General features: G+C 40.5%; 1 protein-coding gene across 1 annotated transcript; it reads left to right on the top strand.

The window, feature by feature from the left end:
• Positions 1 to 610: 610 nt before the first annotated feature.
• BBOX1 (gamma-butyrobetaine hydroxylase 1) lies at positions 611 to 18,204 on the top strand. Its single transcript, XM_084208765.1, has 7 exons — positions 611 to 959; positions 2,591 to 2,705; positions 9,917 to 10,115; positions 13,514 to 13,619; positions 14,516 to 14,712; positions 15,429 to 15,595; positions 15,859 to 18,204. The coding sequence occupies exons 1-7, from the start codon at positions 738 to 740 to the stop codon at positions 16,017 to 16,019; spliced, it is 1,167 nt and encodes a 388-aa protein (XP_084064891.1). The 5' UTR covers positions 611 to 737; the 3' UTR covers positions 16,020 to 18,204.
• The last annotated feature ends 337 nt before the right edge of the window (positions 18,205 to 18,541 follow it).

Genomic DNA, 18,541 nt, shown 5'->3' with positions numbered 1-18,541 from the left:
TTTTTCACAATATAATGAATATTCGTGAAGTCTAAGGAGTTGGAAGGGAAGGGAGAATCATTGTAACACTGTCCTTGTGCTGTACTTGCTTCTTCAGTAATAAGCTGCTCTTGGTGGTGTTTTAGGAGCTCTGTGACAGAGTTCCCTCTTATGTTTTTGCTATAGAACCCAATATTTAATATAATAATGCTTTTTAAAACTCTGCCATATGCTTCTTCATCACCAGTTGTTGAAAACACAGACATTTCTCGCACATTTAACCGCACTTACACTTTTTCTTCTCTTTATTCTTTAAGCAAATGGCTTGAAAATCTAAAAAACAAATGGCAAATTGTTTCAGGAGCTTCATGTTGGAGTTCCCTCTGACGTCTCCCTGTGACGTTTTCGCTACAGAGCCCAGGAGGCGGAGGAGGCGGCCCGGCGGCGCTGCGGAGCGGAGTCCCGGGGTCCCGGAGTGCCGGAGTCCTGGAGTGACGGAGTGCCGGAGTGCCGGAGTGCCGGATTGCGGGAGTCCTCCCGGTGTCCCGGAGTGCCGGAGTTTCGGAGAGCGGAGTGCCGGAGTCCTCCCGGTGTCCCGGTGTCCCGGAGTCCTGGTGTCCCGGAGCCCGGAGTCCCGGTGTCCCGGAGCCGCGGAGTCCCGGTGTCCCGGAGCCCGGTGCCCGGTGTCCCGGAGTCCCGGTGTCCCGGAGCCCCTGAGCCCCTGTGTCCCGGTGTCCCGGAGCCCCGGCCGGCTCAGCATGGGCCCGGCGGTGCGGAGGGTGCGGGCTGCGGACGGGGGCCGCTTCGTGTGCGTGCAGTGGGAGGACGGGAGCGAGAGCCGCTACCCGTGCGTGTGGCTGCGGGACTGCTGCCCCTGCCCGCTCTGCTTCCTGCCCTCGGCCGGGGCGCGCCGGCTGCTCCTCCAGGATCTGGACGTCGACATCGTGGTGAAGCAGGTTGCTCTGGCAGACAGCAGAAAGGTATTTGGAGCGCACCATCGTTCATCTTCTCGTGAAACTCCTCTAACGATGCTTGTTAATCTAATTTTGAGACAGTTCCCAGTTGCGCTCTAGTCGCGGTTTGCTTGCGTGCAAACCTTACCAAGTATTTGCAAAGCTTTCAGGAAGAATCGCAGCGGGGGGAATTCAGATCTTTCCACCTTCATGTGAAACTTCACTGTATGGATGTTATGCAGAGGCTGCATAAACCCAGGCTTCAGCTTTTATCGTATAATAATGCTTTTCAAAATTCTGCCATACGCTTCTTCACTAGTTGTTGAAAATGCAGACATTTCTTGCACATTTAATCACACCTGAACTTCTTCCTCTCTTTATTTTTTAAGTAAATGGCTTGAAAATATGAAAAATCAATGTCAAGAGAATAATGACTTTATAACAAAAATATCAGCTTTATTAGCAAACTTTCAATGCAAAATAACCTTTATCTTGAGTGAACACTCAAACCAAAATTAAATCCAACCATCAGAATTGGATTAATGTCTGTATCCCTGTCTACTTCTCTACATTAACATTTCTTCCTGCAAAATGGAAGGTTTTCAAGCAGGAGAGGATAGGAGCTGCCCCCCTTATGAATGTCAATCTTTCCTGATATATAAAATCCTAGTATATTATTTAGATTTTTTTATGTTTTATTAAAAGCACTACACGGCTCCTTTGGCAAACTAACTTCCTTGGTTTTATGCTTAAAGGTGTTTTGAACATATTAAAAATGCAGCTGTCAGCCCTGCAGGGGCAGTTTGCAGAGGCTGACTCATGTGTGAGTACCTCAGCCACAGGATAAGGGTCTCTGGTGAGGAATTCTACGCTCCCAAGTTGATTGTAGACAAAATTAATGCAATGTAAATTCATTATTTGATCAGGCAAATTAGGAATTGTCTGCTTCCACTTATATTCATAAACTGATAAAAGCCCAGTGCTAATACTAAAATGATACTGATAGTGATTTACCATCATGTGGATGAGCAGAGTCATGTGAATTGGGAATTGATACCTATTCATCAACCTTAAAAATTCAGCTGAGGGTCTGTGCTGGACTGAGCTCTTGCAGTTCATGACAAGCAAAGCCATATGCTTTCTATCCATGTTTTTTTCAGGAACTGAAAAACCCAACACTTTTAAAAAAATGTATTTGATAGAGGGAAGATTTCAAAAGTAGGAGCTGGATTTCTCTCCTAGTAAAAGGTTCTGGTCTGTCTTGTTCTTTTTCTTTTCTCATGACCTGTCAGTGTTTTGCAAGAAATTTTCACTCTTCTGAGCTGGGGTGAAGTGCTCTCCCCAGTGATACGTGCCAGTTTTTACAATTCCCTTCTTTCTGTTAAGTGCAGCTCCCACAGTGGAAGCAGTCCACACAAACCAGCAAATTAGGTCATGGGTTGAAATAAAAATGAACGTTTATAAAAAGTGTCAGAATGTGAATGGTGTTTCAGTTGGGTTTTCATTACTTGTTTGCTATCATGCTTCAGGGAAAGTTTAACTCTGATATTATCGATCTAAGTATTACAATTTCTGCCATTTCTCAGGGATTTTGTTGTTCTAGATGATGTTTTTCAAATATTTCTTTTTCTAAACTCATTTTTCCTTTGCGTTGAAAGATCTCCATTACATGGCCTGATGAGCACACAAGTGAATATGAAGCTGAGTGGTTGAAAAAACGATGCTTCTCTGAAGAAGCCAGAGCTGTAATGCGAGCAGACTTATTTTTACCAGGTAGGAATTAAATCCATGTCTGCCATGCTCGTGACAGATGCAAGGGGTTTGACAGCTGAAGCCATGGCAGCAGCCCCTGGTGCCCAGTGCCAGGCTGTGCACGGACCCGTGGTTATCTTCTCCCTCTTCCACCTGAGGGAAATACAACTAATTGGGCTGCACTTACTTTCCTAAAAGCCTTCTCTTTCCAGAAAGTGTTAGTGGGTCTCATAAATGAGCCAGGGACCACCAGTGGTCCGTGACTATGCAAGTGTGTGAGTGCTGTTTAAACTATTTCAATTTTTCTAAATTTTTCTAAAAAGAAAGATTATTTGGAATTGCAAGTGAAATATTTTTTCCCCTCTTTTATGGCCTTCTTGTTAAAAAGTAACTGCGTAGCCTGGCAGTGTGTAGTGCTGAAGTTCAGGTTGTGTTTGCTTTACCTCCCATGCACATTTTAGTGGTAGACTGTCTTTTGATCACAAAGTATTTTGTACAAATGTCATTGTAACATTTGCCCTATACAAACATTTACCCTTTAAAGCGGATAATTATAAGCCCACGAGGTTTGGCATGATGCATTTCATCATTACTTGGCAGCATTTCAGATTGAGCATGGAGGTGTGAAAGCTTGCAGGATGCCTGCATTGCTCTTGACAGTGGTCCTGTGAGATCTGCTCTTGCAGGAAGCTGTGCATCTGTGTTAAGACAGTATATCTGTTAAAATACTATCTGTGTTAAGACAGTATCTGTTAAAATAGGACATTACTGGTTTAAAAGATAAGAAATACCTCCATTCATTTCAGTGGATGCTGTAACACATAGTTCAGAATGGATCTGTTTTCCCCTGGTAATATAAAAGTTTCTACCTACTTTATTTTTGGCAAAAATAAAAGGCTGTGTTTACTATTTTGAAGAGTTTGGCATGCTTCTAGAGTGAATATGGTGAAAATACAGACCTCATTCAGGGAAACTACACTTGATTTTTCAGATGGCAAGAACTTTGATTTGAGAAAATGAATATGCTATGAAAGCTAGCAGGATGTTTTGTAGTCTTCAAAGGGATCAACATAAATGGCTTTAATTAATACCCAGGCAAAATGATCTAGATCTCAGGTTGTGTTCATTGGCAAAGGTATTAATTACTGAGATATCAATATTTCAGATGTAATGCTACCTTTTTTACCTATTATGAAGTCTTAACTGGCTGTGATTTGCCTTCACATGCGTGCATTTGCACAGTGATTACCTTTGGCATCTAAATACAGGGCATGTTTTAGAAGCCAGTTCTCTGCTCTGCCACTGCTCTTCTCCATTGGAGCCATCCAGGTAGAAATATACACCAAAGATCTGTTTCATTCTTTGGGCAATGCTTTTCCAAATTCTGTTTCACATGGTCGGTCTGAAGAAATTGTGTATAAACGTTATACCAATTAACTGGCTTTTTTTTTGTGGTGCCATTCATCCTTTCATGCTCTCAGACAATGGTAATAAGGAGCCCCCTGGCTCATTATGATTGGCACCCTCTTGTAGTTTTTCCCAGTTTCAGTTGCAAAAAAAGCCTGTGAGTTTGCTTGCTGGCTGTTTAAGACCTGGGTTTTGTTGTGTATTTTGGTAAGTTTGGAACACCCTTCCTTGTGGTGAGTGCACACTGCAGATTACATGCCCTGAAGTAGCTGCCCATAGCCCAGCAGTATAATGTTACAGACAATGCTACGAAATGCCAGCCCTGCATGCTGATTCAACAGAGAGAAATGCAAGCTTGCCAGATTGCTGTAGTTAAAGGTTAACCTTCGCTGCTGACATTCACAGCTGTGGCTGGTTTGTTTTTTTTTTTTTCCTTTGGTTATTTGCTTTTAGTGCTGCTTTTTTAAAAAATGTGTTTCCATCATGGGTTCTGATTCAAAAGAACATAGATGTCAGACATTGTGTCAAGCCCAAAAAGAAGAGTAGGTCACATTTTCAGTGCATGATGAAGTGACTATAAATAGCTCTATGGCAGCATGTCAAGATTTCTCTTTTAAAACAATGCCAGATCCTATCCATGCAATATGCAAAATCAAAATCTGCTATTTGTGTATATCAAGGCTCATTTCAGCCCAGCTTACAATATGCTCCCAAAAGAACAGCCAAAGAGCCACATTCTACTTCTACAGCTGTGCTGTCTCAAAGATTCTCTTTTTTCTTTCTGTTTACTGGAGTCCTACACAGCAGATGTCACAGGAATGATTTTCCATGTCTGTAATTCAGATGCTGGGGGTGGCAGAGGGTGCTTGTGAGAGACACTGAGTGAGCCAGTATCCAGTATCTAACTCAGCTGTGTTTGCTCAGGCTCATTTTCCAATGTGCTGGCATTCCAACAGTAGGATGGGGCTGGGGGGTTCGGGGGGTGGGGGTGGAAATTAGATAACATCACAATCATATTTTCATGTTGGGTGAAAGAGAAGATTCTGCAGAGCTGGTCTGTGGTGGTACTTAATATTTTTAACCTTAGGTTAGGTTAAGGTTTGAACAGCAGTTTAAAGGTTTCAGATGGTGATAATTCTTTAAAATGTGATAATATGATACTGAATGTTTATATCCAGCTCTGTAAAAGTTTGAATCAGGATGATAAAAGCATCAATGCTGTTTTCAGTTTCCCTGCTAGGTCCTGAGAGATGATTATTTTTGGAGGATGAAGTTAAAAGTAGTTGTTTTACTTTAAAAGCTTGGTCATTTGAATTTATCCTGCAGTGATAACTAATAAGGGCTTAATGATGAGTTAGGCTGCCATATACATAACTCACAATACAGCAAAAATACACTTGGCTTTCAACAAACATTAAGATACATGCTGTAGGCAAAGTAATTTTAGATGAAGCAATTTACTCTAGTGGTGTCTAGATTTTCTGTTATTACTCCAGAAGATTTGACCAGCATTGGCCCAAGCTGCGTAGTAAATGCTGGATAATTCCAAGTGTTGATGCATGCACACCATCTGCAGGCACCGAACAAAGGGCATCTTCTCATTTTATGTAAGCTCTAATGTAGTTAGGACTAACCTGGTATGATCAAGAAATGGGATTTTTGTTTTTCCTTTCTTTTCCACCCCAAGTTATTGTTCTGAAATTTTTGAAAGGGGCATTGATTCTTTTGAAAGAGTTTCATTCTTCCCATTTTGAAAAGCACATAGATCTGGGGACCTGGACAGGCTGGATAGATGGGCTGAATCCAGCAAGGAGAGGTTCATCAAAACCAGCTGCCAGGTCCTGCACCACAACAACACCTGCAGCACTACAGGCTGGGGACAGAGTGACAGGACAGAGCCAGGCAGAAAGGGCCCTGGGGTACTGACTGGGGCAGACTGAACATGAGCCAGCAGTGTGGCCAGGTGGCCAAGAAGGCCAATGGATCCTGGATCAGGAATGGTGTGGCCAGCAGGAGCAGGGAGATCCTTGTTCCCCTGTTGGGCAGCACCTGGAGTGCTGTGCCCAGTTCTGGGCCCTCCCTTTAGGAAGGACACTGAGATGCTGGAGCATGTCCAGAGAAGGGCACCAGGCTGCTGAAGGGCTTGGCACACAAGTGCTCTGAGAGCAGCTCAGCCGTGCAGCCTGGAGGAAAGGGGGCTCAGGGCTGACCCCATCGCTCCCCACAGCTCCCTGGAAGGAGGCTGCAGCCCGGTGAGGGTCGGGCTCTGCTCCCAGACAACCAGAGCCAGAACAAGGGCACACAGACTGAGAATGCACCAGGAAGGTTCAGGTTGGACATCAGGAAGAGTTTCTCCCCAGAAAGGGAGATGGGGCACTGGAACGGGCCCAGGGAGGTGGCGGAGTCACCGTGCTGGAGATGTTTAGGAAGGGCTGGAGGTGGCACTCAGTGCCGTGGTTTAGTTGACAAGGTGGTGCTGGGTCAGGGGGTGGACCTGATGATCACAAGGGTCTTTCCCAACCTAACTGATTCTGTGATTTGCAAACATAAAGATTTTTAATTTGGCAACTACAGCTGTGCTGTGCTAGTGAGACCTAAGGCTGTGCAGACACTAATGACTCATCCCTATCTTTCCTAGCCCTTCAGCTTTCAGAGCATATGTTCTAATACTTTACTATAGTACAATGGAAACTGAATTTACTGCCTTAGCAGTGGGAAGAAATTGTTCTGTGATGACACGATGAAGAGCTTGAGTGGGATCAGTGACCCCCAGGAAATACTGCCAAAGAGTACAGTCCCTGTGCAGTTCAGTGCAGCTCCCCATGGCATGCAGTTTTCTAAGACTTTCAGGCAGTCTTTTTAAAAAACACTTTTAAATGTAAGAATGTAACTATCTGCATACCACAAGATCTTTTTTCCATTCTCTGAGTTTTGCTTTCCTGTCCCTTTTCCAATTACTTGTGGACCTGGTAATCTGTCAAATTGTAAATATTGGACAATATAGAGCATTTTCATCTGGAGCCAAGGTGTAAATGCTGCTTCTTTTAGCACAGAGCTATGACTTGTCTCTCACCTACTGCTGTTGTACTCACCAGGCTGTGATGTTCTCTGGGACCAGTCAGGAGAATTCCTTCACTGTTTTTTGTACAAATATGAATTGTTTAAAAGCATTTAATGTGTATATCAGACATAAGTGTTAGAAATTAGACCTCAGAACTATTGCAGCTACTAGAAGGATCAAAATTGGCACTAGTGTTTTTAAATTAAACTCTAAGAGCTCTCTGAAAAAACCCCACAATTACTGATATGTAAAGCATAAAAATTAAAAAGTCTGCAGGAAATTCTGTGCTAAAATGTATAATTTTCTTTGGGATATTTAGTATTAAATGGTGTGATGACATTCATATTACCACTTGGAGCTGTGTGCAAGCTTTCAGCTTCTGGTGTATTTACCATGGTGTCATTATGGCAAATGTGAAGGGGAAAAGGCTGCTCCTGCAGTAACTCAAAGGCCAAGCTCTTGATTCATCAGCATCAAGGGCTGGAAACTTGGAGCCTTTCTTCTCTGAAATTTGAGGAGGGATTTATATGCATTTGTGTACCAGCTTGCATCTTAAAAAAGAGAGACAAACCTAAACCATTAAGGATGCTGGCTACACTTGTCACTGGAAGGGAATTTATATGAGAAAAGTGAAACTTTGAGGAAAAGTGCTTACGACCTTGCACGGCAGGGCTGAACCATATTTACTGTCTGGATTTTTGTTTTGTTGGTGTTTGGCAACTATTTTTGTTTGTTGGTGTTTTTAAAATGCAAATGGTGAAACATTAAAGGGAAAAGCTCTTCAGTTTTAGTAACTGTTTTGGGAGTATCAGTGTAGAGTTCAGTTTCCTTGACTTGCAGAAGTACCGTAGAGGTTAAATATCTCTTCAGTCAGCAGGCAATGTTACAGTCTTATTCCCAAATACATTTCAGAGTCTGGCAAAGGCTAAATTCCCAGAAAAATTATTTCTCTTCAAGTCAAGTGATATGAGAAACATTTGAATTTAGCTTTGGCCTCCCTTTGGCTCCAGAGCTGTTTGGATGTGAGGCCAGAGGACAGTGCTGCAGGTCTGCCTGGGTGGAGGATGGAGGCTGGTGGTTCCACAGGGCAGCTGTAGGGGCTGGCAGGTTTGTCATGCCAAAATCCAAGGCAGCCCCAGCCTGCTGTGCTGAACATGGGCTGTTCTGCTGTGCTGAGCATGGGCTGTTCTGCAGTGCTGTGACAAAGCACAGGTCTGTAACAAAAGCCAAACCCACCAGAATACCACAGGCCATGCCCTGCTGCAGAAGGGTCATCCCATATCAGGAGAAACTTCCAGCAAGAGCAATTGGGAACTTGAACAAGAGCACACTCCAGTCCATGTACCCTTGGAAGCCTGGGACTCTTAGAGCTCAGTTCAATTCTAGGTGCATGCATTTATTTTCCAAAGTGAAGAAAATTCTGTTGATATATTCCTTGAAATTCTACTTCTTGTTTCTGGAAAATTAGGAAAATATATATTAGCAAGTCAGTAAGAAAACTAGGATGGAAAAGATGAAACTTAAAATCTTCTGTTAGTTTTCACATGGTTATTCACCTGCTCTGTCTTTCAAAGGATATTCTTAGCATACTTATACAACATACAACATACTTAAGTCTACTTTAATTTCTTAACTTCTAATAGAGTAAAGGGAAAACATTTGTATTTTATTTTTTCACCATCTTTCAAATGTGTAAAAAGATGTATATTAAGTTAAACACAGTGGAGCAGTGAGTAACTGACCATGGAGTGGTATCAAAAAGGAATTTAATGATGTGAAATTATATGTCTCCTCAAGATTTGCACTTTTTTTTTTTTTTTGGTGAACATGTTACAAAATTCAACAGCTTGTTAAATCATACTGCTGCTTCTTTGAAACACAGGTAGACCACAAAAGATGGCCTTTGTGGATAGCTCATATACGGCCATGTGTGTTCTGATTCTTGGACCATCTCTAAGTAGCCCTAGCCAGATGAAAGAACACTACTGGTTGAAAAATATTTTAACTCTGTAGTGTCTGAGTTCAATTTTTTTTTTTAAGAGCACATTGTATTTTGTGCTTCCTATCTATATCTAGAAGAAGGTAAAAAAGAAGCCCAAACCTGGCCTTCATGTTTGTTTGAACTATAGTATGTCCTTCAGCCACCAGGTAAAATTACCCTTTTCAGAATTTCAGAGATTTCCATTCTGAAAGCTCCTTGGAATTTGTAGTTTTTATTTGTCCTGTCCATTGAAGAGATGTTGGAATAAATAGAGACACAGGAATTTTATAAGTGATGCCACCAGCATCATTTTACAAATGTTTATGTGGTCTCATTTCTAGTGTGTGATCTCTGTGATTGATGATTGGGCAAGTTATCTGAATATTAGCTAAAACACCAAGTAAGGTAGTTGTGACTTAAACAAAACAATCATCCTAGATAAAATCTTTTCATGCTTTATAGTACACTCTTCTAAGAAAAGCAGCTTCAGATTAAATATATAATAGCAAGGAAAAACAAATATGTCTTTACTGTAAGAAAAAAAGCCCTGATTCAATATTTAAGAGAATGCTTGACTTAAACCAGTAATGTTTCAAGTTTTGCAAAAAACTAGAATCAATGGCAACTTTATGCAAAACAAAAAAAGTAACAATTAGCACCTTTGTCCTTTTTACCCATTACTGTGCCCTATCTTTGAATGTGTGTGTATGTTTGTGCATACAAGCCAATAAACTTTGATGCTAAAACAGCTAAGAACTTGTTTTTCTATTTCTTCTCTTTCAGAACATCAGTACTGGGGCTCAGACCTTCAGCTTCCCAAAATGCCTTTTGAAGAAATCATGTGCAATGATGAAAGTGCATACAGGTGGTTGTGCACCCTAAAGAAAGTAGGAATTGTTCTACTGACAGGAGCTGCTACAAGGCAGGGAGAATTGATTAGACTTGGCCAGAGGATTGGCTTCCTGCGTCTCACCTTCTATGGGTGAGTTTGTTTTGGAAAATCTTTGTTTTGCCAGTGTTGTAATCACCTCGAATGTTCTTCATCTAAGCTTGTTGTATCTCTTTTGAGGATTCATATGTTAAAGCAAGGTGTATGTTTTTTTCTATAGATATTAGAAAATTTGGCATCAAGTTCTTATACTGTAAAAGAGAATTGCTTTGCTGATACAGGTAGGGTATGTAGAGAAGAGCAGAAATAACATTAACTGCTGAGAGAAGGAAAAGTGCCTGAAAACAAATGTTGTTGAATACAGAGTGACAGTGAAAAAGACTTACTTATCTACACCATGAAACAAAACCAGAAATCCCTAATCCAGTCCTGGTCTGAATGGGGGAAGTTATCTGTTCTGAAATTTTTCTTAGCCTGATTTTGAGTCATGGCTATAGGTAAGACTCAGATGATGGTATCGTGGCCCACATCACCAAGAAGATGGGCTGAGTACCCATTTTCCTGCTTTCAACAGAGTATGCTCTGGAAAGCCATAGCCAGTCCCAACAAGCAGAGTTCAGCTTGAAGGAGCACAAGCAGGTACTTGTAAATTATCCTTTTGATGCCAAGAACTGGCCAACTGAAGCTCTACCTCTGCAAGCACCTACTAAATGAGCAGACAAACCATGGTGGCAGCTCATATCTTGCTGAGCTGAATCAGTGACCTCCATCTAACTAAGAAGAAAAGTTTGTAGCTAGTACTTACCATAATTTTCATCTCTGAAACAGAAGTTCAGTTCTTACTGGCGGCATCCATTTCTAGGGTGGCTTTCACAACTGTAATAAAATAATAACTCTGGGTTATTATTTCCCTGGTGCTTTACTGGGACCCAAATACATGGCCTACAAAATATCATAAATAAATGGATAAACTTGGAGTTGGCAAACTTGCCAAATTAAACATTACCTCAACAGAACCCTGAATTTTAAACTGAAATGTAACAGCAATGAATACAATTCTAACACATGAAAGAAAAAAGCCTTTCTTCTTGTCTAGATGTCTGCTTGGTGTGACCTCCCTAAAATGTCATTACTGTAAAAAGTAGACACATTCTCTGTATCAGCCATGTAACAACACCAAGAGTTTCCACGTTTTTAAATTAACCTTTTTCTTTCCATTATGGAGACCAAATGGCATTAATGAAGTCTCCAGTCATTCTGCAATTCATTTCTCCAACTTCTCACACCCTAGACCTTGTGTTCCTCCTCCTTTTCTGGAGCCTTTTCCAGTGCTTGGTGTGGTGTGAAGGCTTTCCTTCGGGGCTCCAGCACTGCCATGGAAACAGCCAATCCATCAATGTCACCTGGAGGTCTTCAGCAGCAAGAGGAGGACACGTGTCCCAAATCTCATATAAGACATAGACTTTTAATGAAGTGTGAGACCAAATGATTCAAATGTGGCTTCAGTTCCCAGGGCTGCACTTTGGCAGGACTAAGGAGGTGACGGACAGCCTGGCTTTCTGCTGATGGAGACTGAACCCACGTTGCTATCTAATGCAAAAATTTTGCTACACCTGCTTGGTGGCAATCTTCCTCCTCTGTCAAACAGCCTGAACAATGGGCTTTGAAATCTGACCCTAATTATTAAACCACAAACCATTCCAACCCACTTTGCTCTCCTTAAGGTCCCAGAGTCCTCCGACGTACCCTTACTACCTGTGCCCCCAGCATGGCCAAGCTGATGCTTCAGCTCAGTTGAGACTTAGACGAAGTCAGGTTGATTTTTCCATATTCAGTGCTGAGCTCCCCATTAGCCCCTTTGACTTCAAGTCAATAACCTGGGCTTTGACCAAAGCTCACTGTGTGGAAGAAAAGATCCTGGGGAGCAGCTTCCCTTGCAAATCCTGACAATACCAAAGCAATGACTGCTTTCACAAAAGCTTCTGATGCTTCTATAAAGTGTTATAATTTTATATATTTCACATAAATAAGACAATTAAAATGTGTTAAATTGTTTTAGAACCATCAAGTGACACCACAGCCTATTAAAGATGGAGCAAATCTAGCTGCCTTCAGCACTAATTACAGGAATTATTAAAAAGGGCTATTTTTTGGCTGTCAAACTGTGGAAGTGTGGTTGGAATTGTCATACTTGAGTACTGAGGTCATGTGATGATGAATATGTGCTGTTACTCAAGTAATGTACTGATGAATATGTGCCATACCAAATAATAAAAACTATTTCTCCTAGGCAGTTAAACACATTTGCAAATACTCAAGAGGGTTTTCCCTCTGGAAATTGCAGAAATCTAATTTTAGCATTTTGCATAATTTCTATACTAAATACCACTCCTAGAACAAAAGTATTTATATACTATATATAAATAATTTTATCTGCATATTCTTTAGCCTATTTTCTTTTTAAACTGCTATTAAGAAGCAAAACTAGGCACACACCATCTGGAACATATTTTGTCTATAGTATTCCACAAGGGAAAATGAGTTTCCCAATTTCTTTTTGGTCACTTATGTGCGTGCAATTTTATCGTCTCTGTATGGTAAATTACACTTTTCCAGACAAACATCTGGATCTATACCATGCATCTGCTGAGGATTGTCTTCAATCATGTGAACTTTGTGTAAACAAAGCCTGTGGTTCTGGGTCTCAAATTCTCCTGCATGATGTGTCACTCAAAACCCATTTTGTGCGTGCAGCAACATGAGGCATTCATGTCATTGCCATATAGCTGTGACTTACTTTTTTCACTGCAGTCATCAGAAAACTTTTTACTGAATTGTGCCAAATTCCAAGAGAGAAACTATGTAATAAAATAAACAGAGCTAGTTCTCAAAAAGGATGTCATAGAAAGGGAAGACGTTTCAGTGTCTTTCATCAAGGCATTTTTCTCCAAAAGCAAATTTTCAACTTACAGGGAAGATCCCCCTGTAAAGGATACTCTATATTTTCTAATATTATGAAGCCTTAAAAATAACTTCTGGGGAAAATTACATGGTCTTTACAAGTTCTGAATTTCACTGATAATGTGCTCCATGTGGCAGAGGGAAAGTGAAAGGCTGATAAAAAGAAATGGGCCAGCTTCTACTCACTTTATTTTGAAGCACCATTCCTAGGATGATTTCTACTGGCAGAAGCCTCTTGGTTAGTGTCTTCCTCTGGCCTTTGGACCACTGGAAAGTCATCCTTCTTCTAGGTACCGTCCTGATGCCAGATATCCCTTGAGACACTGAAGTTTTATCTAGGACTGGTGAAGTAAGCCTCTGTTGGGGTGGAGGGACACTGCTAAATCCTTATTTCCTCATAATGTTACAATATTTTCGTGTCCAAAGATGAAGTGAGTGTTGCACTGTGATTTCACAGTTTCAATGTGTACTGTCTGGCATGCAGGCTGGATGTTCTTACACGTTTTCTCTTTTTGCCTTTCATTATAAAGACCGACTTGGCAAGTGCAAGACAAAGCAGATGCTAACAATGTAGCATACACAACTGAGAGACTCTGCTTCCACACTGATTACCCTGCTCTGCAGCATCCACCCGGGGTAAGTTGAATTTACTGACTTTTTCACTCCACAGAAGGGGAAAGGGAAGCGTTCCTGTAGTGTGGAATATGGTTGGTGATCAGTGGCTCTGAATTTTGTCTTAAAAGAGCAATGTAAAAATATCGATATATTAATCTGCATGTGCTGATCTATATACACATGGCATGCAATTTACACAGTATGATGTAAATTCAGCATGTCTCCCATATAGCCCATAATTTTTAAATTAAATTCACAAAGTATTGAAAATATTGCCATATAAGAAAACTTTCAGGTCCTTCATATGCTGTGAGTACTGTTCTCATTATTTCACAAAAGTTAGGTGTCTAAATGCTATAGTCAGGTTGTGACATTTCAGGACTCATCTCTTCAGCTCAGGAGGGGAACAGAGAAAGAAATACCATAAAGATGGTATATTCTGTTTTCTGTGCATTGGTACAAGATAAACACTTGTTTGCCCTTTCATAACAGACAAAAAATCAGGGCCCTTCTGTAAAACTGGACAACCACAGAAAAGATGATTTCACCTGGTTCCTGTCATATCGAAGTGTAATCCACATAACTCACATCATTCCAGAGAACTGGAAAGTAGTAGGAAAAGAAAGAGGGACTCAAAGGAAACAAGCAAGACATCTTTGCCGCTGACTCAGAGGTTGCAAGCATTAGAAGATATTCCAGTGGGATGGATTTATGAACACGCTAGTTTAATTTTCTGCCTTTGTGACACTGGTGGCAGTGTGTTGTGAAGCAGCAGTAAATGAGAGCTCAGTCTGTCACTGGAAAAAAAACCCCAAACAATCAAAATAAAAGAACCACAAATGTGAGAGAACCGATACTAATAAACTGTTAAATATGCAGGCCAATTTTTTTTTTTAAAAGCTGTTGATTCATTCCAGGTTCAATTTCTTCATTGTATAAAACAAACAGCTGCAGGAGGTGAAAGTGAAGTTGTAGATGGATTTCATGTATCCAACAAGCTGAAGAAACAAAATCCTGAAGCATACCAGATCCTGTCCTCTACTGCTGTAGACTATACTGATGTTGGGGTGGATTACTGTGATTTTGCTGTGCACTGTAAACAAAGGATTATAGAGTGAGTAGTTTCAACACCAGCCAAGAAGAAAATCCCTGTCATCTGGGGGATGATGTGTTGGTAGGAGAAGGTCTGCTCCTGCCACCTTGTGGGAAAACACTGGTTTAACTTGGTCTGTAGTTCTAGGTTTGGGTGGAGGTTTTGCTTGCTTGATTGTGATATTTAGTCTGGTTTTCTGGGGAAATGTGTGACTTATTCTGTGCATTGTGCCACTTACTTGGTTTTGCCACACACAAACAAGAAGTGGTGGTAATTGGAGTAACTCCTAGGCACAGGCACGGGTTAGCAAACTGCCAAATGCCAGCCAATGTACATGGCTATATCATGCCAAGGAGAGGTCATAGTTTGAAACGTTTAGATTAAGAATTATATACTATCAGAAGAGGAAATGCAAATGTTCAGATTGTTTTCTGAATAAAAAAAAGTTTATGATTTATTTATAAAGTTTACAATTAAAGAGTGTATAATTTAGATCTTTGAGCAAATTAAGTGTCTCCACTTTTTCCTGGTTATCCCTTTTCCTAGTTAGTCTTAATTAGCAAAATCCAGTTGCTTAATTAGCAATATCAATCTGAATTTTAATATAGAAACATACTGATATTCCAGCAGGAGAATTCAGTTATTGTTTAATCATCTTGAACTGTTTCAGTAACAACAGAATACATTCCTTTTTCTTTTTTAATTTCCTTTTCCCCCCCCTTTTCTTTGTCTTATAGCACGGATTCCAGAGGCCAAGCAATTCGCATCAATTATAATAATGCAACAAGAGACACAGTGTTTGATATACCAGTTGAAAAAGTGAGGCCATTTTATGCAGCTCTAAAGGAATTTAATGATTTATTAAACAGCGCAGAACACAAGTTTACTTTCAAGATGAAACCAGGTCAGTAAGTTGCTTCTCCTCACAACAATTTTTCACGTGTTTTTCCTGAAAGTCACACTGCTAGCACTAGTACTGAGAGGAACTTCAACTCTTTCATTCATCTGTTTTATTTCACACTGCTTTCTTGCATTCATCTTGTAGATTTCTCTTGCCATTGTTACACTATAAAGAAGAAAAAAGTGACAGGGAAGAATAGTCTGTGTTTTTTTGAAGGAATGAACTCTAACATTCCAACCACTGACCTTTGTGCAATCTCTTCATAGGAGACGTGCTGACATTTGATAACTGGCGTGTGCTCCACGGTCGCCAAGGTTACCCATCCTCTTCAGAAGTGACACGTCACCTGGAAGGCGCCTATGCAGACTGGGATGTAGTCATGTCAAGGCTCCAGCTCCTTAAGAAAAGGGTCCTGAAGAGGGATTGAGCTTTCTTCTAACTAGAACGAGCAAAACATAGATCATCTTACCTCAATCACAACAGCAATATTTAAAAAATCAGTCTTCTTTTCAGAAACTGACATGACTTTTGACAAGGGCTTGTCACAGAACCAAAGTAGAGGTTTTGAACTGACAGAGGGGAGGTTTTGATTAGATATGAGGGAGACATTCTTTACAGTGAGGCTGCTGAGGTGCTGCAGCAGGCTGCTCAAAGAAACTACGGCTGCCTGGGTCCCTGGAAGTGTTCAAGGCCAGGCTGGGTGGGGCTTGCAGCAGCCTGGGATAGTGAAGGGTATCCTTGCTTATTGCAGAGGGGGTGGAATGAGATGGTCTTTAAGGTCACTTTCTACCCAAACCATTCTATGAGTCTGTCATAAATATATTTTTGGTTTCTATAAGCTAAGAAACATTTTGTTCATAGCAATTTAAGATTTATCTGTGCCCTGATCTTTGAATCTAGGAAATATATTGCTATGTCTATAAGTTTATGTGCTTTTTTAAAAGAAGTGTGAAAAGTGGCTTGAAAGATTATCACTTCACTAGACTGTCTGCAGACCACAATGCCCTCCTTTGCCACAACATATCTACCTGCCCTCCCAACAAGGCTTGAAAGGTAAAAGGAAAAATGTATCATCAACTAAATTTTATGAAGAGCACCTTTCTTAATTTTCAGACATGCATTCTTTATTGCATAGATCATAACTAAAATTAACTATCAAAATTAAAAAAAAAACATTGCCATGATGTTATTTTTAAATACACACCTTTCTAGGTGTGTACTCTGCTGTAGTACATTATGTCATTGAACAGAGGCTGTATTCTTTATATCCCACTGTACATGTTTTGATTATCACAGCCACAAATAATTTTTCTTACATGCCCAAGTCCATAAGATCAGAAATCATAAACCTACCAAAGAATGCATCGTGTTCCTCTGCAATAGGAAGATAAACCACTCTTAGTGTAGAGGTCACAGAAAGGATCAGAAATCCTAATGTAGAGGCCATGGACAGACCTAAGGTCTGTATAGCAGATTTTTGAGTAAAGTCAAAAGAAGGAATGCTGATGATGCTTGGTGGCTAGAAGCTACAAAGCAGAAGTGGCCATTGACTTTGCATGTGACAGAAATGTGGCAACTGAACCCAAATCCATTTTTGTTACACCCACCTCCAATAGGTCTTTAGGATGTTTTCCTCTACTCTGGATTCTGAATAAAAATCCCACTATCTAGAAACGACTGCAGCCAAAGGAATGGAGTACTTTCCCTACACTCAGATGCCAAATGCAAAAAGAAAGAATTTTAAATTACTTGTTTTCATACTCAGCAACATGTCCACTGAGTTTATTTTTCACTGTTCTTACAGCTGCAGAGTTAACAGGATGCCTCCCACCTTGCTGAGAGCTGGACAAAACAGCCACTCTTCCACCCTCAAATCCTTCTGTTCAACTCTGTGTTTTCAAACTGTCCCTTCCAAGTCAAATGAATCCTAGTCTCTTCTTGGAAGGCTAACACAATAGAACTACAACTACAGAATTAAATAAGCTTAGAATTAAAATAAGGCCAGGTTAGATGGAGCTTTGAGCAACCTGATTTAGTGGACGGTGTCCCTGCCCATGGCAGGGGGACTGGAACTGGATGGTCTTTAAGGTCCCTTCCAACTCAGTCCACTCTGTGATTCTATGATCTAAAATCAGTTTGCAAACACTTCCATAGCTCCTGCTCATCATTTAAGAACAGATATCAGCTAAAACTCAATTAGGCCTTTTTGTCATAGGGCAGTTTGAATGTAGTCCCCTTTATTAAACAGTGAAATGTTATTGTCAAAGTTAAGACCTCATTAAATAGTCTTAACAAAATTGGGGTTTAGGGGCAATTAAATCTCTCAGTGCCTTCTTTAATAATTCTGGAAACATGAGGAAATTTTTTTTTTGTCTTTGCAACAAGAGAAGGAAAAGCTGAGGAAAGAATAATACCAACATTCATGATGCTCTGCATTAACTGTGATATTTTTCATATAAAAATGGAGTGAATGTTGCAATTTATAACTCTTAAGACATCTTGTGATTTATACTAGTGGTTAACAGGGAAGAGGTTATTTTCCACTTGTATTCTATACTTTTCTGCACACTTTAATTCAAATTTCTTTTTATTAAAAGCTTTTATGGAACTGATTGCTGGTTTGGGCTTATATCTAATCTCACACATAACATCTTGCACACAGATATGAAGTCATTATTGTTAGTTACAAATATTTGTAAATATTATTAGACCTGGATCCATTCACATTTGTCCTGTATACTTAACATACAGTTTAAATATAACTAAACCCATTGCTTTGAGCAGAATGGAGTACAGATAATGGTAAAGCCTCTTCATCAGTGGAAACATGAAGTCCTGCACAAGAAAAAAAATAAAATTCCTGTAATGCCTCCATAAGCACAATATCCAGTTAAATTGGAAAAGGGTCAGACTACCCACACAAACTGAATGCGAATCAAAACTTATGCT

Source organism: Fringilla coelebs (genome assembly GCF_963513975.1).
Source record: "Fringilla coelebs genome assembly, chromosome: 6".
NCBI classification, from domain to species: Eukaryota; Metazoa; Chordata; class Aves; order Passeriformes; family Fringillidae; genus Fringilla; species Fringilla coelebs.
The sequence above is the reverse complement of the archived record's forward strand: the minus strand, read 5'-3'. Positions and strand labels throughout refer to the sequence as shown.

Bases quoted from the DNA above. Each gene is read 5' to 3' on its own strand.
- BBOX1 (XM_084208765.1), top strand. From the start codon at position 738: ATGGGCCCGGCGGTGCGGAGGGTGCGGGCTGCGGACGGGGGCCGCTTC. The intron at 13,620-14,515 runs GTAAGTTGAATT...GATTCATTCCAG, and splicing joins CTCTGCAGCATCCACCCGGG to GTTCAATTTCTTCATTGTAT. The intron at 14,713-15,428 runs GTGAGTAGTTTC...TTTGTCTTATAG, and splicing joins TGTAAACAAAGGATTATAGA to CACGGATTCCAGAGGCCAAG.